Source organism: Lithobates pipiens, unplaced genomic scaffold, assembly GCF_037356315.1.
Source record: "Lithobates pipiens isolate NorthernLeopardFrog02 unplaced genomic scaffold, aLitPip1_a1.2 Scaffold_22, whole genome shotgun sequence".
NCBI lineage: Eukaryota > Metazoa > Chordata > Amphibia > Anura > Ranidae > Lithobates > Lithobates pipiens.
Window position 1 is genome coordinate 46,671,031 of NW_027507784.1, and position 24,541 is coordinate 46,695,571.

Consider the following 24,541-nt stretch of genomic DNA (forward strand, 5'->3'; position numbering starts at 1 on the left):
TTGGAGATGTTGTAAATCGGGAGGCACATTATTACACTTATTTAAACTAAGTCATGTGATCACTGGCAAGAACTGGCAGCAGACCCCGGAATCAGTGATTCTATCTCTGATTACGGGATCAATTGAATCAATTAAAAAGGGATTATTCGGATCTTTCCTGATGCTAGGAAGAGCTTTAATTCCAAGACATTGGAAATCAACAATAACACCAACAATACCGGAATGGGTACTAGAGATGAATTACATAATGAGGATGGAAGAGCTAGTAGCTATAGCAAACAATAAAGACCGAAAGTTTAGGGAAGTCTGGGCCCCGTGGGTAGAATTTTCAGAATCCCCTCAGCTGTTATCTTTCTTGTCGTATAATTATTATTTTGGGGTGCCTTTGTGTTATACTATATATTTTTTTTCTGTTTTGGCCTGTCTTGTTTTGTCTTGTCTTGTCTTCTTTTGTTCTGTTTATTATTATTATTATATAAAAATTGGCATTGATTACGAATACTCTATAGCATGTCTCCATTTGTGCAATCTTTTTTTCTTTTTTCTATTTCTCAGTTGGTTGCAACATAAATAGGGAATGTTGAAATATATTTACTTGGTTGGCCTATGTTTATTTAAGTCAAGGTCAAAAGGCATAATTCTCTTTCTTTTTTTTCTGTACAATGCCATCCTTTTCAATAAAGATATATTAAACCAAAAAAAGGAAGAAAAAATAAATCAATAAATAAATATAAGGTCAACATAATGCCCACTGCAGGTGTGCAAAACCACAGATCAGATAGTTTAGAATATTTTTTCTTTCTTTTCGAAAATGTTATTGGTAACAATCAAGTAACAATTACTGATACATTCAGTTTAACATAAGACAAGTACATAGAACAGAGAGTAATCAATTGAGGTAGGATAACGGCGGTACAGCGAAATATGAGCAACATAACAAACATTTTTTGTGCAATCAGATTGTTTTCATTGGTTAACATATTGGTGGGGGAGGGAGCCCATTGACACAAACAGATTTGTTTAAGACGGTTCTCTGTGGGGGAAGAGGGGGGCAGTAATATAAGCTATAGAGTGTGTATAGCAATCTTTGTTACCGGTAGAGTATATTAGGGTGGGAGAAGGATTGGGAAGAGGGAGGAGAGAAAGAAGTGAGAAAGAGAGGGGAGAGTGGGGAGAAGTTTGAAGTGGTAAAGATTAGGAGGAGAAGGTAGTGTTCAGGTGGCTCACACAGGCCAAAAAGGCTTGGTACGAACTCTCAAGCGTAGCACGAGAGGTCAGGGCTCGAAGGGGATGTTTGTCAAAATCAGGAGGGAGAAACTGATCTATCCATGGACGCCAGATTTTGAGGTGCTGGGGTTCTCTGTCCAGGATTGTAGCTTCAATTTTACTATGTACCATAGCTTGAGTGACTCTATTCTTTACTTCAGTGATATTCAAGGTTGGAGTCTTCCAGGCTCGCGCTATCGTTTGCTTGGCTGCGGTAGTAAGTTGGAGGGGAGGGCATAATTGCGCCCTAGTGTAGTCCTGTGAGCAGTGGTTCAATATGACAAGGGACGGGTCAGGATCAAGAGTTTCTCGGAGTAGGGCTGAGGCCATTTGGAATATTGTCGCCCAGAAGCGTTGCACCATTGCACATGTCCACCATATGTGTACATGCGTGCCTCTTTCACCACATCCTCTGAAACAATCAGGAGGGTAGGATGGCAAGAATGGCAAGAAGGTAGGATGGCAAGAATTTGGCGATCCTAACCGGGACCAAATATCACGTCATCAACTTTATAGTTTTCTTCCGACGCGACAACATTTTGGGATGCGATTTTGGTATTTGCCCATATATTCAACCAGTCCTCTATGTCTAAGTCCACAGCTAAGTCTTTGGACCACAGTAAAGCATATGAAGGGAGTGAAGCAGGAGGGGATGTGAGATGTGAATAGAGATAGGATATTATACCCGGAGCATGTGGGTCCGAGTCGCATATACCCTCAAAGATAGATAAATTGTCCAATTCCTTATCTGACCCAATAACGGTTTGGACAAAGTGAGATATCTGAAGAAATCGGAAACACTCTCATTGAGGAAGTTGAGTTTGTGCCTGTAAGGCTGTTAATGTTTTTATAGTGTCACTAGTGACCAGGTTGTATATGCGACTCAGACCAGCCTGGGCCCAGGCTATGAAAGAGGTGGGTTCAGTGTAGGCTGGGTAGAAAAGCGGATGGCCAAGGAAGGAAAGTAATGGTGAATGTGGTGAGATTAATTTGAATGGTTTTCGTAATGTGTCCCAAATTTTAAAGAGAGTTGCGTTATTGGGTTTGAGATATATCCCCGAACTGAAGTGGGCAGCCAAAGCAAGTTGGTTACAGTAATAGGGTGGAGGTCTATTGCTTCCAGGGCAACCCATAAAGGTGTTTCTGCCTTTGCATGGTAGAGAGTCATTTGGGCTAACTGGGCTGCGTGATAGTAGTGCAAAAAATTGGGTACACTTAGACTTCCATTGAGCTTGCTACGGAGCAAAATGGGTCTTAGAATATTTTTTAAGTAGTAAAGCCTCATACACACGGTACGATAGTTGGCCAACCGAGTGTCAGGTTTTTGTCAAAAGGGCCTGTGCCAGGATCTTGTCTTGCATACTCACGTTACACAATTGTCGTGCCACAAACATGAACATAATAACATACTACAAGGAATTTCAGCTCTTGAGCGCCACCCTTTGGGCCCCTTCTGTTAATGTTGTGTTTGGTGAGCATTTATTCCGAGCATGCGTGTTTGTACTTTCGACTTTAGTGTGACGGATTTATGTACTGGCCATATGAAAATCTAATGTCAAACCGTTGCCCGCCGAAAATTTACTAGCCTGCCATCCAACATTTGCTGGCCGAAAGTTGGAGAACAATTGTCAAAAGGAGCATACTAACAGTAAGACAATCCCCTGCTAACAATCGTACCATGTATACAAGGCTTTAGGGTCTGGTTTTGTTTAGTAGATCCTTTAGAAGCATTATATTATTTACTGTGTATGGTCATTTATAACCTATCCATATTATGTTAAATTTGTTCAGTTACCTCTAGTCCATCTCGTCCAGGAATGCCATTAAGTCCAGATTCTCCCTGTAATAAGGGTAAAAACACCATATCGTAATTTTAGAGGTAATTCCAAAAATAGTGTGCCTTAAAATCTCTATTATCATTAATCGACTAAGTAATGTACAAACATTATAGAAATCAGAGATATTTAATCTGAGGCCAAGTTTTAGATTCCAGATCACATGCTGCACACTGCTGATCCATATGGTTTGTGTTACTGCAATGGTAATGTATGAGCAAACAGACAAATATTGAAAAAAATTAATACTTAATAATAATAACAATAATAATAATATTAATAATAATATATGAATAAATAATCATCATTCACTGTAAGGTACAAAATTGTTATGACAAAGGATTTATAATGTAAAAAAATATGTTTTACTATACTTTTTAGGGCAAAAGAAAATACATTTATTGCCAAGACTAAAACAGAATAAACTTTCATATTATTTATAATTTTATTTACCAAAATGTAAGCCGTAAACATTTTGTATCATCTCATTATGGTCATTTAGACTAAGTACTGTCTGTTATTTTGCCTAATAAGTAATTGTTATATACGGTATCTTGTTGATCCCCTAGATTGGCCTATGTTCTTTGAATGTTTTTTTTGTAAACCTCAGATCGTTTTGGTGTTACCTGGCTCCAGCCTTTTTGGGGAGCTTTTGCTAGTGTGATTGCCTAGGTTCCGACCTGTCAGGCCTTGAGGTGGGTGCATAGTGGTAGATCAACATCATTGCATGATGTACCCCCTCCCCTCTGAATGATCCTTCAGAGGGGAGGGGGGACAACTTCTGGTAGATTCACCCAAGTAATTCCAGTGGAAGTGGGAGCTGGTACCTGCTAAAACTAGGTACCCACTCCCTCCCCGCTACCCGAAAAAATTAACCTCCAAAATTGTTAGGAGGGAATTGTTGAAAGCGCAACTTCACTTTTAGGGTGAAGTTCTGCTTTAAGAAGCTCAGTCATTTAATAGTGGATTGAGGGCCAGGCTTAATCTCGGCAGGAGCCAGGGTCTGGGTATAGCTGGGCCTAAGATTAAAGAGCGCTACACAGAGACCAGGATTGGTCTGAAAACAACACATGTACATGCAGAAACCACAGAATACCTTTACTTCAGCATTGTTGTTAACTTAAAATATTTTAAGCCGAGTTATATTTACTGGAAATTTCATGCAAATTATGTATTTAAAGACAAACATATTTTCAAAATAATTTAAAGTTCAACTCCAACTAGATTCTCCTAGGTTTTGTTCAATCTACAAACCCCATGTCCCTACAGAACAAGGAAGTAATAATATAAGGGCTGGCAGACAAAACCACACTGAACAGGCATCCAACAATCTCTGTTAGATCTATAACCCCTAAACGGGATGAAAGTCTGAGAAATTGGTGGTGGGATGGCTACATATAAAATTACCTTTGCAGTCTTTTTGTTTTTTTTTTATATCAAGCTTTACATTGGCTCACCATCACTTTGAGTGCTGGTTCACACTGTAAACCCCATCCCTGTTCAAATTACATGCAATTTTTCAGCAGTGCGAGTTGAGCCATTATTCTGTTTGGCACAAATCTCACTGAATCTGCACCAAAATCGCGCAGGACCCTTTTTTGGCCCGCACCAGAATCTGATCACATGGGTGTTTACAGCCATGCGATTTGATTCTGGAAAATCGCAGTGTATTTTGCGAACCGATTATGGGGTGGTATTAACTTGACATACACTCCCTCAGTGGTTCGCATGTAGGGGATGCGATTTGGATGCGGTACGAAAACCTCACAGAATTTGCAGCGCACAAGTGTGAACCAGCACTAAGTCTGCTGTAAACACATACATAAACTTGAAAGCACATGGCTTTTATCCAGAACTCCATGGGGGTGATTTACTAAAATTGGAGAGTGCAAAATCTGGTGCAGCTCTGCATAGAAACCAATCAGCTTCCAAGTTTTTTTGTCAAAGTTTAATTGAACAAGCTGAAGTTAGAAGCTGGTTGGCTACCATGTACAGCTGTACCACATTCTAACTGCACCAGTTTTACTAAATCTCCCCCTAGTGTTTAATAAAAAAGCATCATCCAGCATTATCTGTTGTTTTTTAAATTCTAGATAGAAATAAAAGCATCGTACCTTACCACCTTTTAGACCAGGAGCACCATCATCACCTGGTCGCCCCTTTTTACCCTATAAAAAAGGAAAAAAAAAGGTTTTGCTATTTTACTTTCACAATTTGTTTATTTACTATTTATTCTATTCATACTTTTACTATATTTATTGCTTTGGATAACTTCCCAGCCTTGCAAATATTTATTAAAAACACATTTTTAAAACAGGCTTCATATGGACAAAAAGCAATGTCAATACTCCTGCCCAGTAACAGTTAAAGATTGTTTTTAATGATATTATTTGTACTCACAGCAGATCCAGGAAGTCCTCTTTCCCCTTTTTCACAAGTGCAGATAGGTGACTGACGGCACTGGAAGAACATATAAAATATAAACCTTCACAATTGTAGGTTAAATTACTAGAGATGCTAAGAAATAGAGAAAGTGACAAATGATGAAATTGGATCAAATTGGGTCAAGGTCAGAATAAGTCACAATGCTAATAAGTCTTAGCCCTTGTACACACGGTCGGAGATTCTGACAACCAAATCCGACGGATTAATTTCCGGAAGAGGTCCGGAAGTGATGTCGCATTATTTCGTTATGACGGGACTACGTTCAGGCTAGTAGCCAATAGCTTTGGTCTAGGAATTTGATCTGAGCATGCTTGGCACTTTGTCCATTGGAGTAGGCTACACATGATCGGAGTATGTCCGATAGGAGCATTTTGTCTGAAAATTTTACTGGCAAGTTGGAAAAATTGGTCCGTCGGATATTCCGACGGAAACAGTCCAATGCAGACCACACACAGTCCGAAATATCCGACAAAACGGTCCGATAGGAAACATACCCAACGGAAACTCCGACCATGTGTACAAGGGCTAAAAGTTGGGTTAATGGATTAATCCTATTTTGCATCTCATAAACTTTTTTTTTTTTAATTCACTAATAAAGCTAACTTCACTTCAGAATAAGCCACCTAGGCAATATAGATTCTGAAAAATAGTCGACCTAAATAATTCAAAATAATATTGCTAATTTTCTATGTATCATAGTTGTGCACAGATTTACCAAAACATTAATTTAAATAAAAACACACACACATTGTATGATTTGTGAACACACACAATATAATGATACAATTAAAACTGTGTTTGATTAATAAACATGTGTGTTGCAGAATCACTTTATTGCAAAACAGTACCAATCTATTCTAGCAATACATTACAGGCGGCCCCCAGGTTACAAACATCTGACTTACAAACAAGTCCTACTTATAAACGGAGGGAGACTACAGGATAGAGAGTGAGAGGAAATCTACCCCTAGGAAGGGTGTCTCAACTGAAGCTTTATACCCAATCTTTGTTTCCACAACAACCCAAAATTTTCTAAATTCAATTGTCATAAGGACAGAAAGTGAGATGAAATCTTCTAAACAGGGATACAGACAGCAAAACAAATTTTACAGGGGTGTTAACCCTTCCCAATGCTATCCAAAAAAATAAAACTTTTAGCTACAGTTACACTTAAAAAATTATCCTGTACCAACTTGCATAAAAAATTCAACTTAAGAACAAACCTATAGAACCTATCTTGTTTGTAACCCGGGGACTGCCTATAGTAGGTTTTCAAACAAACATGACTGAATGGACAGAACGAGTTGACGAATGCCATTCGAAAGTACTTCAAAATGTTGTTTGCTTTTAACATTGGAATAAAAGGAATTTTCTGAACAAAAACCACATATACTCTTAGAAATTAATTTGTTTGAGAAAAGTTTTCCATGCTGCTCTTTCAAATTTTCCTGTTACTGTAGTCCAATTATAAAATCTAAAAAAAAAATCTGATGCAAAAAATTCTGAACTAAATGCTACTAATGTTTTACTAGCTTAAAAGGGAACTTAAATTTAGTTAAACAACCTAGTCTAAACTGAAATGCTGACCCATTACAAAAGCACCAAAATTATATGGTAGCACCATAATAAATAGAAAAAGTAAAAGAAATATCAAAATGTTTGCAATTATTCTTCCAAGTGACAATGTATCTTTAAAACACTTACCCCTTCTTCAGCAAGCTCTTTCTGTAAAACAAACAAAAAACAATTAGTAAAAATAACTGTCCAGCAAATTATTTTAAAAGGTAATGTGAATTCATTAAGCAGCACAAACTACTTTGATAATATTCTCTTATGGCATTGAATACAGTCATCGACAATACATACAGCTGCTTATGAGACACACTGGGGTTGAGTTACTAAAACTGAAGAGTCCAAAATCAGTGCAACTCTGCATAGAAACCAATCAGATTCCAGTGTTTTTTTTTGTCAAAGCTTAGTTGAACAAGCTGAAGTTGGAAGCTGATTGGCTACCATGCACAGCTGTAACAGATTTTGCACTCTCTAGTTTTAGTAAATCAACCCCACAGCCTTATAGAAGATAAGTAGTCAATAATTTGTCACTTGTCACCCCCCAACCTCATCGACCAGGGTTTCTGACAACCCGTCATGCTTAGCTTTCCTCCATCTTCTAATGGGTTGTCATGCCCTTAAGTTTGCATATATTTAATCAACAAATTTCACATTAATTCTAGCAAGTCTTGGTTATCATTCACTATATTAACATGTTGTTTTTTTGTGATATCAAGGCTCACCATGGAAATTAATATTTTATGGTGGGAATTGGACCCAATCAAATGACAATATAAACATTATTCGTATCCACTCAATTCATTCTCACAAATTGACCATGTGTTCTTAACCATAGGAATGGCACCTGAGATCTTGACATCTAAGATCATACCAGTCAAAGTCTGATCATAATGTAGTTTTTACTGTCATAGCCTCTATGATTCCTAAAGCTCATGGTCCCACATGGTATCTCAACTCCCTTCTTCAAAATACGAAACATAAAATAAATATTGAATCTGCTCTTAAGGAATACCTAATACATAACTCAACCCCTAACATATTCCCACTTACCCTATGGGAGACCCAGAAACCAGTTCTGTGTGGGATTTGTTTTAGACAAGCTGCACTGTTTAATACAGAGTGCAAAACACTGTGTAGTAAATTAGAAGCAGATTTTACGCTAGTTATGTGGCTTTTCAAAATAATCCCTCTCCAAAATTAAAGCTTATATTGGACAAGGCCAAACTGGAGTATGATTTATTTCTTACAGAAATAGCTGACAAAACAATTAAAAGATCACACCATAACTATTACATTAAGGCATACAAACCTGACACCCTTTTGGCCTGTACATTTAAATCTTACCAAAAACCCTCTAAACCAATACGCCTGAAAATTTGCAGAGATATATATTCTAATGACCCTGTGAAAATACTACAAAAGTTTATATCAAACTTAGCGACATTATATTCAACCGAAAAGGAGCTGGATACCTCTAAGGCAGATGATTTTTTTCTCTCATATCTCTCTCACCTCCTTATCACAAATACAAGCAGACTTGCTAGAAGATCAGATTTTGGCTAATAAAATGCTCAGTGCTATAAAAACATTAAAACTTTATAAAAGACCTGGACCTGCTGGGTTTGCTTCTATATATTTCCTTTCTTTTGCAGAAACTTTATCTCCTGTTTTAGCCAACTGAAGACATGCTAAAACCTTTGGGAGGTGAGTTGTTAAGCCACTTGCAGTTCCTGGAATGTCTTTAAGACATCCTGAGAACACAATTGACAGAGAAACCCCAATGCTCTGTGGTACCAAGCATCGAAGCCTATAAAGTTACCAAATACTGTATAAAAGGCATTATCCCACAGTGGAATATGTAAGAAATATCCCTCATATTTATCGATCCATAAGATAAAAGAGCCTGAATTGGATCCTTTCTCTTAATGGTTCCCCAACCAACAAATTTCGGTAGCTGGGCTGCAAGAAGATAAAGTTTTTAACCGCAAGCCCCCCCTATCCTTAGATAATTGCCAGTTACAGGATATTCATGAGTCACTATATACATTATAAAAGAGAAACTCCCAATTCCAGAATCAGTACCTTTTGGCCACTGCCACCATTTATAGATCATATCCAAGTGTCCAAACTGTTGAAAGCAACATTGTGAGGATTTGAAGCACATCTTTGTCTGGTTGATATCAAGTATAATCCTGAGAGAACCAAGTAGTTTGCCACCATCAAAGACAGGCTCAATATACCGTTATCAATTCTGTCTATTTTGTCCAGAAAGTCATCGGCGTCCCTCTTGTGTCTTGTCCTAATAGGTAATGTTGAGTTTTTCCATGTGTAAAACACTGGTATGACATTATATTCTACTAGTAAGGGATTTCTTAGTGCATTTTAATGTGAGAGGATATCACTGAAAATTTTTCACATAGGTCCTAACAAAGCTGCCATCTACTTGCAATCCTGCAGAATGATGGCCTATCTATTAGGGACTATGATGGAAAGCCACACTTTTGCAGTACACTGAAGCTGGTGGATGAATGAACAGGACAGCAGATCCACCAGAGGTAACGAAGGCCATAGGGTATGAAAGCCGTTGCTGGCTGATCTCAAGTAAGTTGGGTGAGATATAGGATAACAAGGTTTAGGGAGAAAGTTGAACCCAAGTTATTTAAAATGTTATCTATGTTATGAGAAAATTTTAAGAGTAATGATGGCCATACATGTATAGATTTTCATTCAAAAATTTTTGTTTTAAGAACGACCGTTTGATTTTCTGATCGTTAGTGGGGTCAAATCAAATTTTATTTTCAACCAAAGTGATGGGAAAATTCTGAGGAGCAGAAACAAATTTTCGGACAGTGTATATGGATTTCGTTCAGAAATTATATTTTAAAATTGAATTTTAAAAGCAAGTGGAATTTTTGAACGACATTCATGAAATGTACAAAGAATTGTACAAATATTCTTATCCGAAAATCTATACGTGGTGTGGCCAGCATAAGTGGTATGGCCCAAGCTGGGTACACATGAAAATGTATGAAAACAGTTGGTCCCGTGTGTACAGCTCTTCGACTAACAGAAGACAGTCTCGCAACCAGCTTCCATTACCAGAAAAAACAGCATCCAATCAGCACTTGCAGCCAACAGCTGCTAGCACTGATCACTGTGTTCTAGTAGGTATGGGCAGTCCCCCTCCTGTCAGAACACAACAGCTCAGTGGGGAGATTGTAGCACTAGCATCGGATGTATTGGTACAACGAGCTATAATTTTTGTTTTTCATTCAGCCCGCTGGGTTAAATGAAAAAAAAACCTCCCATGTGAAGCTCACAGTATGCAATGAAATCAGTGTAAGCAATTTCATTAGAAATAGAGGAGCAAGGTAAAAGGTAAGGCTGGAGTTCAGTTTTAAATTCAAGTAATACTCTATACTGTACCTGCAGTTAACAAGTGCAGTTAGTTAGCTGCATAGCCAAGCACTCAAAAAAATCATGTCTTTACATTTACAGTACCCTGATTAAGGGGATATTTGAGGGCATCTTTATTGTGCCAAACAAAAACAAATAAAAATTCCCAGCCCAAATTACCAGCCAGCCTGCAACAACCTGAATTGTCCTGTCTGACAGTTCACATTAAGAACAAAAGGGTTTCAGTTTGCACCCATTTGCAAATGTAAGCTGCAGAGGCCACAACAAGGCACCCCAGTATTATCTGCAGCCCACTCCTCCCTACAGGCACAAGGGATCACTGGACACCCAACAAATAGCACAATTACAGCAAAGGTGTCCAGTGTGCCCCCTCACAAAATAACTAATGGTACAGACCAACAGCAACTGGCCCAACCTATAACTGGCCTTAACAGCAAGGAGCACATAGGGGGGACTTTATTGTCTGGACTTTGTGGTGTTGCTGAGACTTAGAGGAATTAACCCTATACACTTTTGTTGGCCATTTATTGCATATGGTCATGGGGATCCAGTAAGAGTATTGAGCATTCACTGGGGAGAGCACTTTGGTGGTGGGTTTTTTTATGCTTTTTTCCAGCGTTGATCACAAGTGAAGAACCAAACACTGCAGCACTTTATACTTGATACTTATGGAGACTATTTAAGGTCTGGTTTATGCCCAAACAATCACTGCTCCCTTGATTGCAGAAGGAGACAAAAAATAAATTTACCTAGCATCCTACACTAGAAAGGTGATATGCATTGCTCAGGTTTTTCTCTTTAAAAGAGAAGTTAGGGAAATAAAAATTAACAAATATACAAACTCACTTATATGGCTGCAGCATCTGTCAAATGCTACGGCTATCCCCCGCTGGCTCTAAACCTGAGAACTGAGCGATCGGGTGACATCTGCTCACTCAGGTCCTAGGTCCTCTTTATTAATCCCCAATCTGTGACCCTCCAGTGCTTACTGAAGTGCTGGGCCGAATAGGGGCAGGAGCCACTGGCCCGGGCTGTCAGCAGCATGCCAAGAGGCTGAGTCAGGTACCAGCAGGGCCGTCTTTAGTATAGATTGGACCCTGGGCAAAATTTTTCTTGCCCCCCCCCATGCAATTTCCCTCTCCACCTACTCTGAGACATACAATAAATAGCAGCTAGACTTAAAATTAGATCAGGCAGCAATTGATATTGGTTGCCAGCAGATACAGCATATCATTATTGCTTACTGACTAGTTGCTAGAGGTTACAGCACACATTACGGCTCACTGATTAGTTGCTAGAGGTTACAGCACATCATCTCCTCACAGCAGGGGAGCATGATATACATAGGAATGCCGCCTTTATTTGCATACCAATGCCGCTGGCCACAGCTCTTTACTTAGTATTGTCGCTGCTATTTACATACAAATGCCGGTTATTTACATGTAAACATAGGATCTGCAGGTGAGTCATCTGCACACAACAATAGGGCAGAGCTGGGCAGCATTAGTACCAGCACTGCACACTGAGATATTGGGACACAGCACAGGAATAAAACTTCAAGGGACAAGGGAATTTAAACCTGGATAGTTGGCAAGTATGAGGCAGCTGTTTTGGGCCCCACAACAATGACAAGGCCCCTTTTGCCCTGCCTTAAAGACGGCACTGGGTGCCAGTAAGGCATGTGGGAGGATCCCAACATTGTCTCAATCAATCTAGAGTCTGGAGCAGCTCTGTGATGTAAGTGCACTCTTGTGACCCTCAAGAGAAGTATGGCCACAAAAGCTTTGGCCATAGTCTTTTTTTAATTGACACTATCATTAAAATAGGAAAAATAAATGTCATATTTATATAGTATTACAGCTGCTATGTCATACATGAATGCCAAATTAAATAATTCATAATTTTAAATCACATGGTTCATGGCTCTTAGCCACTTGCCGCCCGCCCTATAGGCAATTGACGGTGGCAAAGTGGTTGCATAATCCTGATCGGACGTCATATGACGTGATCAGGATTATGAGCTGCTGCGCGCCCCCGGGGGCGCGCATCGCAGCGATCGTTGTTGCGGGGTGTCAGTCTGACACCCGGCAACTACGATCTCGGTAAAGAGTCTCCGACGGAGACTCTTTACCACGTGATCAACCGTGTCCAATCACGGCTGATCACAGTGTAAATAGGAAGAGACGGTGATCGGCTTTTCCTCACTCGCGTCTGTCAGACGCGAGTAGAGGAGAGCCAATCGGCTGCTTCTCTGACAGGGGGGGTCTGTGCTGATCGATTATCAGCACAGCCCCCCCGAGGATGCCCACACTGGACCACCAGGGATGCCACCAGACCACCAGGGATGCCCAGCAGAAGGTAATCCTCCCTAGACCACCAGGGATGCCAGTCAGTGCCACAATGGATGCCAATCAGTGCTCATAATGGATGCCAATCAGTGCCCACAATGTGCATCACTGATTGGCATGCATTATTGTTTGGCACTGATTGGCATCCATTAGTACAGTATAACATAATACAATGCCGCCTATGAGTGCCCACCTGTGCCGCCTATCAGTGCCCACCTGTGCCGCCTATCAGTGCCCATCCATGCCACCTATCAGTGCCCACCCATGCCCATCTGTGCCACCTATCCATGCCCATCTGTGCCGCCTATCCATGGCCATCTGTGCCACCCACCCATGCCAATCCGTGCCAGCTATCAGTGCCAATTTGTGCCACCTATCAGTGCCCATCCGTGTCGCCCATCAGTGCCACCCATCAGTGCCGCCTATCAGTGCCCATCAGTGCCACCTATCAGTGCCACATATCAGTGTCCATCAATGCCACCTCATCAGTGCCACTTCATTGGTGCCACATCATTGGTGCCCATCAGTGCCGCCTTATCAGTGCCCATCAGTGTAGCCCCATCAGTGCCCATCAGTGAAGGAGAAAACGTACTTATTTACAAAGTTTTGAAACTGAAACAAAAAAACATATATTTTTTCAAAATGTTCTGTATTTTTTTATTTGTAGCGCAAAAAATAAAAACCGTAGAGGTGATCAAATACTACCAAAAGAAAGCTCTATTTGTGGGAAAAAAATGATAAAAATTTCATTTGGGTACAGTGTAGCATGAACGCGCAATTGTCATTCAAAGTGCGACAGCGCTGAAGGCTCAAAATTCATCTGGGCAGGAAGGTGTTTAAGTGCCCGGTATTGAAGTGGTTAAAGCGGACCTTAAATGCAAATGGAATGTCAACTTTCTTACAGCACTCACCTCCTAAATACAAATAGCTTAAAAATCTAAAAATGTGCAATTGGTTGGAAGGCATTTGAATACTTTCCTGAGAAGTAACTCTGGAAAGTTACACACAATGACATCACCTGCACTCACGAGCTTTGGAAGCCAGGCCAAAGTAACTACAGGCATACCCCACTTTTAAGTACACAATGGGGTTTATTTACTAAAGCTGGAAATTGAAAAATCAGGCTCACTTCTGCATAGAAACCAATGAGCTTCCAGGTTTTATTATCCAAGCTTAACTGAACAATCTGGGATTAGAAGCTCATTGGTTTCTATGCAGAAGTGAGCCTGATTTTGCACTTTTCAGCTTTAGTAAATAAACCCCATTGTGTACTTAAAAGTGGGGTATGCCTGTAGTAACTAGTAAACCTTTTTTGTAGAACTTTTTTTTATATATATGTTTTTTAAAATAGTGGGGCACTATAAATGCAGTGAATCTTTTGTCTTTGATAAAAAGTTCACTTTAACAATTTGCAGATATTTAGTCTTTGTGTATCTGTCTGCCTGAGGTGCGACAATCCAGTAACTTGGATATGTAGTCTCTTTACAAAATATATGTGACCTTGTTGTAGTGTCTCAGCACTGTGAACATAGCCTGAACATCTACAGAGAAGAGAAAAGTTGAAGAAAAATGCAAATCTTTAATTTATATATATTTTTTATATGGGGTGAAATACAATTGTTCGAAGAACTTTTTATTTGTTTTCAGAGCTATGTGTCTGTCTACCTGAGATAGCAACTTGGGATTTTGGTATCCCAACAAAACCAGATTAGTGTAAACTAACAAGTTGGCCACAAACAGAATGTGTTTTACTCCCCCTCTGCTGCTTACTAAGTGGGTGGATTCAATATGTACAATTTACAGTGAAAACCAGTTTGAAATGTGATTTCACTCTTTCTACGCTCAACCCAAATATACGGAAACCAATGCTGGGTCAAATACATCAGTGATCGCATTCATAAGTTAATGTGAGATGCCTCTTGAACCAACTACGTACGTACCAGGAGACTGCCCCCACCTCTAGATATCCAGTAATTTCCAAAAACTGTTACTACACATTCATACAGCTGCAAAATGTGTATTTGCACCTAAATGGAAATAGATCCAGGCACCGGCAAAGCTGAACACTCATTGAACATTTAATTGCACAGCTATGCAATAAACCTAATAAACTAGAGCAGATCTGGAGTTCATGGGTCTGTTAAGGAACACAACATAGGCATATCTTCTTTGAACCCACTTAGTACCACACTGGAAAACCAGTCTGCCAAAGATAATCCCCCACACACAGACCTTGCTTTTTTTTCTCCTATGAAAATCATTTGTGTTAACCACAAAGGATTATTCTAACACTAGAAAATGAGCTGAGCTGTTAGACAGATAGGCTGCTTATGCTGAGTACATACATAGTAAGATGATGGTAAAATCACTGCACTTGTGCTCTATTGAGATCTACAAGTCCATCTGCTAAGGTAGCTGGAGTCAGAGCCAGGCATGATAAGTTCAAATGAAATCAAGGCACTCCAGAATGAAGAAACCCATGACTCAGGTAAGGGGGAGGGGGGATATGAAATGTCATCAAATATGGGTGTAACATGAAGCATTTTCAGAAAGGTGGGGTATTGTTTTAAATGTGGGCTTTGCATAAGAAGATTTTGTCCCCAGGGTTAACAGGAAACATTTTAGAAACAGACTAGGCTATATGCAAACTCCTATGGTGCTATAAAAACAGACCTACAGTATACTAAAACCCACACATCAAGTTATATTAACTGCCATGCTGGGAAGGATGAATAAAGAGTAATAGAAGGCCTGACGTTCTTACCTTCCCTATAGTGCTGGCCAAGTGTGTGAAGGACCAGGCAACTGGTTTTGTGATCTCTGCTGTACTCTAATCTTGCCTTTCAATCTTGACCAGCACTTGAACAGACCATGCCAACAACTTTCATCAAACTTTCAGGTAAATGCATACAATAATCAATATTTGCCCAGAGATTAGAATTAAAGTAAGAGGAAAACAAAGGTGAGATAAATGGCTTGGGTTTTATTCCAATGGAACAATCTTCTAATTAAGATGTTTCTGTAGGTATTTAGACTTTGATAGTGTACACTGTGTGATCCATAACCTGATTATGCCTCATGGCCTATAATAATTCTAAAGACCAACTTCAGGCTGCTTTTAAGTGTACCTATACAGTTGGGCTCTCCCCACACTGCATGCGTTAAAAAGATAACTTGGTTCCTAAGACTTTATCCTTTATCTCATGCGTGTGTGTGTGTGTGTGTGTGGGGAGGGGGGGCGGGGTACATGGGTACATTTAAAACAGCCTAATTTTTTTACGTTTCTGCTGGTCAATCAGATTGGCATCAGTGATGTTGTTGGTACTTGGTATGCCCTGGTATGCTTACATTGTTCCCAACTGTTTTTCATTTAAAGGGACTGTCTTTCTGCCCTTCTTTCCATCACAATTGTCCCCCTTTGCTAAGTCAGTTTAAAGGTGTTGATGAAAAAAACTGTCTGGGTTTATTTAATCAATATTTTTTTATATTTTATATTAAATAGTCATGCTTGAAATAACTAGGGGCGGGTGTGTCCTTTATCTTCATACTTTGTGCTAAAAGCTGTCCATCTTTATCATCTCAGAATGTTGGGAAGCTTGTATGTACCAGCCGGTCATCCACTGAAATAATACACAGGATGTTTCATAGTAAAATAGATACATATACATATATACATACCACTTCTTTGAGAATTTTATCCACCATGTCAGCTTCTTGTAAGTGAGACACAAATCTGGTGGACGGCACACTGGCCAACAAGCGAAGCTTGGCAGCATTGGCAGTTTCCCTGGCTACTGATGTCATACCGACTGTGAAGAGCTTAATGTCATGTTGTTTGGCATTAGTTGTAGCAGCAAAAATATCAGGATTTCTTGGGTGGTCCACTCCATCAGTCAGAAGAATGGCCACCTTTACACTCTTGTGTGTTCCTTCATTCATATATAGTTGAGTTAAGTTTGTAATAGCGTAAGAAGTAAATGTACCATGGCCAATATATGAAATGGGAGCAATGCGATCTTTGAAATTATCTGGCCCTCTCCAGTCTCTGAACGTTTGCTCTATGAGCACAGTACTACTGTACTGCAGTAAAGCCATTCTCCAGCTAAAAGCTCGCCTGGATTCCAATTGTACTCCTTTCAGCTTTTCCACCATTTGTAATACAAACTTCTTTTCCTGATTGTGGTTGTATTCCTTAGCACTCTCTGAGCTGTCCAGAAGGAATGCCATTTCCAAAATGCAGTCTTCATCTGGAAAAAAAAAATGGATTTTATGATGTATTTAGACATGGATGACAATAGGGGAGGGCAGGTGTGGGACAGGGAGGCAATAAAACCCAACAATAAGAATTAATATGTTTAAAATTAGAAATTCTAAACCAATAAAGCAACACACAGTTGATCATATTTAAAGTCTAATGGGTCATACACACGATAGGATTTTCCGACAACAAATGTTCGATGTGAGCTTGTTGTCAAAAATTCCGACCACGTGTATGCTCCATCGAACATTTGCTGTCGGAATTTCCGACAACAACTGTTTGAGAGCAGGTTCTCTTGATTTTCCGTCAAGAAGATTTCTTGTCAGAAATTCCGAGCGTGTGTACACAATTCTGACACACAAAAGTCCAGGCATGCTCGGAATCAAGCAGAAGAGCTGCGCTGGCTATTGAACTTCATTTTTCTCAGCTTGTCGTACGTGTTGTAAGTCACCACGTTCTTGACTGTGTGTATGCAAGACAAGTTTGAGCCAACATCCTTCAAACAAAAATCCGCGGTTTTGTTGGCGGAAAATCCAATTGTGTGTACGGGGCATTAGGGGAGTCACTAAATTAATTTACTGTTGTCTAATTAATGCATCAGCACTGCAACAGAGTGTAAACTCTATATTCAGTCAGTACAGGCAGTGTATTTGATATATATATATATATATATATATATATATATACTCTGCATTCAGCATAGCCTATATATACTTTCTAATACAGGGCAGGCAGTGTACACAGTATATAATGCAGTGTGTACAGTTTCAAATAAACTTCAGGTGGTGTACACAGTATATAATACAGTGTAGTGCGGTGTTAATAAAAAATAAATAAAAATACCCATCATGCCCGGAAAGGCCTCCAAGGAAAGGTAGACGCTCACAGGCCACTAAAAGAGGACAAGCAGCCTCTGAAATAATATTTAACAGTAGGGACCATTCCTGAACACAATGAGAGTAACTGTGCAGGGTTACAGTGTTCTGGCTCCAGCAACACCTAAGGCTCAATGTTTCTGCCCCAGTTTAACATGGGCATATAATTAAAAATTTTGAAATAATATTTAACAGCAGGGACCGTTCCTGTGGCCAACAAGAGTAACTGTGACGGGTACGGTGTTGTGCCACCATCAACACCTAAGGCCTAATGCCACGTACACACAACCGGACTTTTTGACAGCAAAGGTCCGACGGAACGAATCCCCTTTCCTGGCCGGCCGGGCTGCATGCTAGGATAAGGGTCTGGTATGGACCTTGGGGGGACCCCGATGCTGTTTTTTTGGCATGGGGGTTCCCCTTAAATCCATATCAGGCGAAGGGGTTCGCAAGGTGTCAATCTCCCCGATAAAAGCGGCGAGATTGACTTCCTTTTCTAGTCCCGTCGTAACTCATGTTCAAAATTAACAGACTTTAGTCTGTGTGTGGGCAAGTCCGTTCATTTAGAAGTCCGTCGTAACTCCGTCGAAATTCAGGAAGACCGGCGGACCTAGTGTGCCGGGAAGTCTGGTCATGTGTGGGCAAGTCCGTTTGTTCGGAAAGTCCGTCAGAGCTCCACTGGAAGTCCGTCGGGAAGTCCGGTCGTGTGTACGTGGCATAAGAGTATATAGTGCAGTCGGCATAGTATATACACTACAGTTCAAAGTATATAGTGCACTCAGTGTAGTATATATAATACAGGCGAGGGTATATAGTGCAGTGTACAATATATAATATAGTGTAGTGAAGTGGTTAAAGGGAAGCCCCTATGACAGAATTAAGAAAAAAACGGCATGGGTTCCCCCCGGCCGGATTTGGGGGGGGAGTTTACCTTAATATCCATACCAGATGACCAATGAGGTCACAAGTACCCAGCATGATTGCAGATGGCAATAAATATTGAGAGAATTATTTACTAAATAATCACAACATCTTTCTAAAGCTGTAAAAATGGGTAGAGTTGTGCTTGAAAATAATTCAGATACTATCCTCAATAGTAGATTTGTAAAATTGATTTACAAATAAAATGTTTGCTTGCTCATTAATATGGCATTCACCCGAGAACTTTATACAAGTCTTGGTGGCCTTTACTGTTTATAAAGAAAATTAAGTAAAAGTTAAACAATTAAACAAAATAATTGAAATTAAATTGATTAACTAAATTAAAAGTTTCACCTTGGTCACTGAGGCTTGGAGCTTTCTCTGATGTACTTGATGTTAAAGCACGGGACTTATATCTTCCAAAAGAATTCTGTGCCATGTATGTCTGCACATCAAATAGGAACAAGAACCACAATATCCGGGGAAACATGGTGGACCTAGATTAAAACAAAAAAAAAAAACACATCTGTAGAGTATGTTCACACAATACAAAATAGTCTTCTGCACTAGTGTCTTACACTTAACCAATACATCTCTACAGCAATTTAGTAGTCAATCTCATTTTAGACAGCTTAACTTTAGTTATTGTATTGTTTGCTCATTTTTCCTAAGATTAAAAATTACTATGCAGGGGCACTATAGGTGGCTTGCTACAATTTCAAATGTCTTGGGGTAATCATTTTACACATTATTTGCAAAAGCAAGCATTTTTATTGGCTGTTTTAAAAGCTGTTTTCTGCACATTCTGGCCACAAGATGGCAGCAGAGAGCACAGAATGTATTCCCCAAATTGTCCAAAATATAAAATAATTATAACATGTCTGAATTTCACGTAACTGAATGACTTTTAGGTTGGCTAAGAACTGTATTTCATGACCATGCATGGGCATATTCTATAATCATGCTGATTTGCGTACAGCATATATATATATATATATATATGTATAACATAGCCTGTCACTGCTAATCGCTCATTGATAAAACTTACATATCACAAATTGCTCCAGTGGTATGTAATCCATTGGCCAGTGTGTAGGGATCCACCACCCTCTACTGTCAGTGGCTAGTAGCACACTGTCATGTATAATTATGTATGTCACTTCCTGACTCTGGGGTCGTTGGAAAAACATCCTAGAAGGAGGAAGTGGAGAGAGAGAGAAGGGTCTCAGCTACATGTCCTGTCCATGCTACTAGTAACAGATCCGAAGAGATGATTATGCAAATATTTCTATGTTCTAATAGTTTTACTATCTCACATACACAGTGCCAGATAACTAAGACTGCACTCCAGGCTGGTTGAGTAATGGCTGGAAGGTCTCCTCATCAGAGCAGATCTTTCTTTAGGTCCTCGACACACTAACTTACTAACCGACTTATGAGCATGTATGTTGCTTGGTGGGCACTTATAAGGCTGCATTTGGTGGGCACTGATAAGGTTTCATTTGGTTGGCACTGACAAGGCTGCATTTGGTGGGCACTGATAAGGTTGCATTTGGTGGGCACTGGTAGGTTGCATTTGGTGGACACTGGTATGCTGCATTTGGTGGGCACTGGTGAGGCTGCATTTGGTTGGCATTAATAAGCTGCATTTGGTGGGTGCTGATTAGGGTGCATTTGGTGGGCACTGGTGAGGCTGCATTTGGCGGGCACTGATAAGGCTGAATTTGGTGGGCACTGATGAGGCGGCATTTGGTGGGCACTGATAAGCTGCATTTGGTGGGTACTGATGAGGCTGCATTTTGTGGGCACTGATAAGCTGCATTTGGTGGGCATTGATGAGGCTGCATTTGGTGGGCACTGATCAGACTGCATTTGGTGGGCACTGGTAAGCTGCATTTGGTGGGCACTGCTCAGCTGCATTTAATGGGCACTGATAAGCTGCATTTAGTGGGCACTGATAAAGCTGCATTTGATGGGTACAGATGAGACTGCATTTGATGGGCACTGGTTGGTTGAATTTGATAGTCGCTGGTAGGCTGCATTTGATGGGCACTGGTAGACTGCATTTGATGGGCACTGGTGAGGCTGCAGTAATCTCTTGCACCTGAGAGGAGGTCAGTGACAGCGCCTCCAGGCCAGTCCTTTCAGTGATGTAAGGGGGGAGTGAATACAATAATGTAAGGGGGCACTGATCTAAAGGATTGCCCCTTATAGCAGTAACCCCCCTCTCCCTTACCTTAGTGTATTCTTACTTATATATATAAAGCCCTATGTGCTTTCATATCTGTCTTATCTATATATATAATACACTCTTCAAATGCTTTAAAGTGCATGGTTTTCCCTTTTATGAACAAGAAAATTACATTATGCTGCTAGGCTGGTATAGTAATGCTATGGGGCTGGTATGAAATTTTTTCCAGGGCTGGTTTTTATTTCCAGTCCGGTCCTGGACTTCACCTCACATTTCTAAAATTCATCCCTTTTTAACTAATGAAAACACCAAGCTACTTATTCATGCCCTTGTTATCTCTCGCCTTGACTATTGCAACTCCCTCCTCATAGGCCTACCTCTCCATAGGCTATCCCCTCTTCAGTCTTACATGAATGCTGCTGCCAGACTCATCTACCTTGCCAACTGCTCAGTGTCGGCTCAGCAAATTTAAAATACTAACAACAACATACAAAGCCATTCACAACTCTGCCCTGAGCTACATCACCAATCTTGTCTCCAAATATCACACAAACCATCCTCTTCACTCCTCTCAAGATCTTCTGCTTTCAAGCTCTTTCGTCTCCCCCTCTCTTGCTTGTCTCCAGGACTTCTGAAGAGCCTTTCTCATCCTCTGGAACTCTCTATCTCAATCTGCCTAGCTATCTCCTACCCTGGCTGCCTTTAGGCGATGCCTGAAAACTCATCTCTTCAGGGAAGCCTATCACGCCTCCAACTAATTTTTTATCACTTCCGTCAGCTCATCCACCACAGTTATGAGCTTGTTTACCATTTGTCCCAACCTATTAGATTGTAAGCTCTTATGAGCAGAGCCCTCTTAAAGCCTATAACACATAGACTGAATATTGGGGGGCACCAGGCAGTTCAAAAGAAACCGGCCGACATCTGACTGCAGCCGGTTGTACAGGGGCATGACTGAAAAAGGTCTGACGTTCGGCTCTCGACCAGCGCTCCCAGCCGTTCGCTGACCAAAGTGTTCTGTCGCAGGGCCCTTCCCCCTTGTCAAAACACTATAGCACAGCAGGTGAGATCGCTGTACTAATGTGGGATAGTTAATACAGCGGCTCCTCTGGAGCTGCCAGATTGTTTTAGTTCAGCCCTGCTTGGTTGAATGAAAAAAAAATGACTAGTGTGTACCAGGTTTTACCCTCTTGTATTTTATTGTATTGTAACTGTACTTTTTCCCTTTTTGTATTGTAAAGCGCTGTGTAAACTGTTGACGCTATATAAATCCTGTATAATAATAATAATGGACATATGTTACAGTTGGTATGATGTGTCCCTTGTCTGGATTCTTCTGTTCTTGGTAGAACTCCTACCAGCCCCCGCTCCCATTGCCATAATCTTTCAGTGAGTCAGTGGTTAATACAACTAGTGGGCTGTCCTGCCCAAGTCTCGATTCATAGAATCTGCACTACAGCTTCATATAATGGCACAGGATCAGAAAATAGGGGAGCAAAGTTATCAGTTTTTCACTTGTCCCCTATTGAATATTGCTGTGACCTACAACAACCCCCCGAAATGTTCTGGTGAGGCAGGGGTTACATAGTAGGGTTGAATAAAAGCACAAGCCCATCCAGTTCAACCTGAGTGAGTGTCTACAATTGTCCCTATCCCTGTAGATTACACACTCACATTGGTCCCTACACTCAAGGAGCCCACAATCCAAGGTCCCCATTCATATACTAGGGCCAGTTTTGGACAGAAGCCAATTAACCTACCTGCATGTCTTTGGAGTGTGGGAGGAAACCCATGCAGGCACAGGGAGAACATGCAAACTCCAGGAAGGTAGTGTTGTGGCTGGGATTTGAACCAGTGACCCTTTTTACTGCTAGGTGAGAGTACTAACCACTACACCACTATGCCACCTGAATTGGTGCAAACGTTATACTCACACAAAAAGCATGGGAGTGCAAAAAGTAATGAAAAGCTGGAAGGCACTGGATGGAGCTAGGAGTCCCTGTGGGTGAGGTTGTGGAGTAGGTTAGGAGATTCTGCAGCATACCTGGTGGCTCTGTAGGGGTTCAGGTTTCTGGAGAGCTGGGGACACTGTGGGATGTTGGCAGACACTGTAGGAAATGTTGAGGGTGCTATGGAGGCCTGGAGGCTGTGCAGCAGGCTTGGTGGCACAGTGAGAGGTAGGGGGGCACTATGGGAGGTGGGAGGCACTGTGGGAGGTTAAGGGGTCTACAGATGGCTGGAGACCCAGAGGATGGGCCCAACAGTGTTTGAGAACCACTAATGTAGAAAATACAGAGGAACGGAAAAGGATTATGTCATGTCTAAGGACACTTTGCAAGGAACTCCAGCAAGGTTAAATTTAATAGGACACCATATCCTAGGCCTTTTCCACCTAATTGGAAATATTGTTTTATTGCTGTTTCTGTCTCCATCACATAGGCAAGAGGGGAAAGAAAACCTCCCAAAGGGGCACGCAGACAGCAATAAATAGTTGACCAGTTGTAACATTGAAGGATGGTTTTGAGGCCTTAAAAATGCTGAATAAATGCAGCATAAACGCAGGTTATTATTTATTCTCTCTTTTATTATGCAATTAGACATACATCGATACAAATAAAATAAACCTTCTCATTTCCATATCATCATTACAATGCACATTTGTTCTCCCTTCTCCTCCCCACCTCAAATAAATAAATAAACAACCCCCCCCCCCCCCCTCTTCTCTCCTCTCCTCTCCCCCTACTTAAACCTCTGTCTCATTCATCCACTCTTCACCTTTTTTATAATCTATCCACTTTCCCCATATATTCCGATATATCTCCAATGAGTCCTCAGCTGCACGGATTGTTTCCTCTATGGGGTCCACCATTTCCACTCTAATTACCCACTCCTTTGTATTTTGGGATCACAGGCTTTCGCTGCATTTAAAAGAAGTGGGACTAAAGTATTCTTGTATTGGGCCACCGTCTTTCTTGTATCATGAACATTCCCAGGGGCCTTTTTGGATCCGTTCCCCAGTTATTTGGTAAATTGCTGCTATTATGCCACGATACACACGATCAGAGTTTTAGTCGGAAAAATCTTGGATGGTTTTTCCGACAGAATTCCACTCAAGTTTGGCTTGCATACACACGGTCACACATAAGTTCTCTGAACTTTCGACTGTCAAGAACGCGATGACGTACAATGCTATGACGAGCCGAGAAAATTAAGTTCAATGTTTCACGAGTATGCGTTGAATTGTTTCCGAGCATGCATAGGAAATTTGCGTGTCGGAATTGCTACAGACGATTGGAATTTCCGATCTGAACTTTTTGCATTGGAAAAATAGAGAACCTGCTCTCAATCTTTTACTGGCAGAAATTCCGCCAGCAAAAGTCCGATGGAACATACACACGGTCGGAATTTCCAAC

At 40.6% G+C, this 24,541-nt stretch overlaps 1 protein-coding gene across 1 annotated transcript in view; it reads right to left on the minus strand.

The window, feature by feature from the left end:
* COL28A1 (collagen type XXVIII alpha 1 chain) overlaps positions 1–24,541 on the minus strand; it is a 101,059-nt gene that overhangs the window by 62,948 nt on the left and 13,570 nt on the right. Inside the window, exons 2-7 of the mRNA XM_077447551.1 lie at positions 19,292–19,434; positions 16,562–17,130; positions 7,251–7,271; positions 5,502–5,561; positions 5,216–5,269; positions 3,062–3,106 (exon numbers count right to left, since the gene is read on the minus strand). Of these exons, the coding sequence (XP_077303677.1) occupies positions 3,062–3,106; positions 5,216–5,269; positions 5,502–5,561; positions 7,251–7,271; positions 16,562–17,130; positions 19,292–19,427 (885 nt within the window). The 5' untranslated portion in view covers positions 19,428–19,434. The remainder of the gene's footprint in view (positions 1–3,061; positions 3,107–5,215; positions 5,270–5,501; positions 5,562–7,250; positions 7,272–16,561; positions 17,131–19,291; positions 19,435–24,541) is intronic.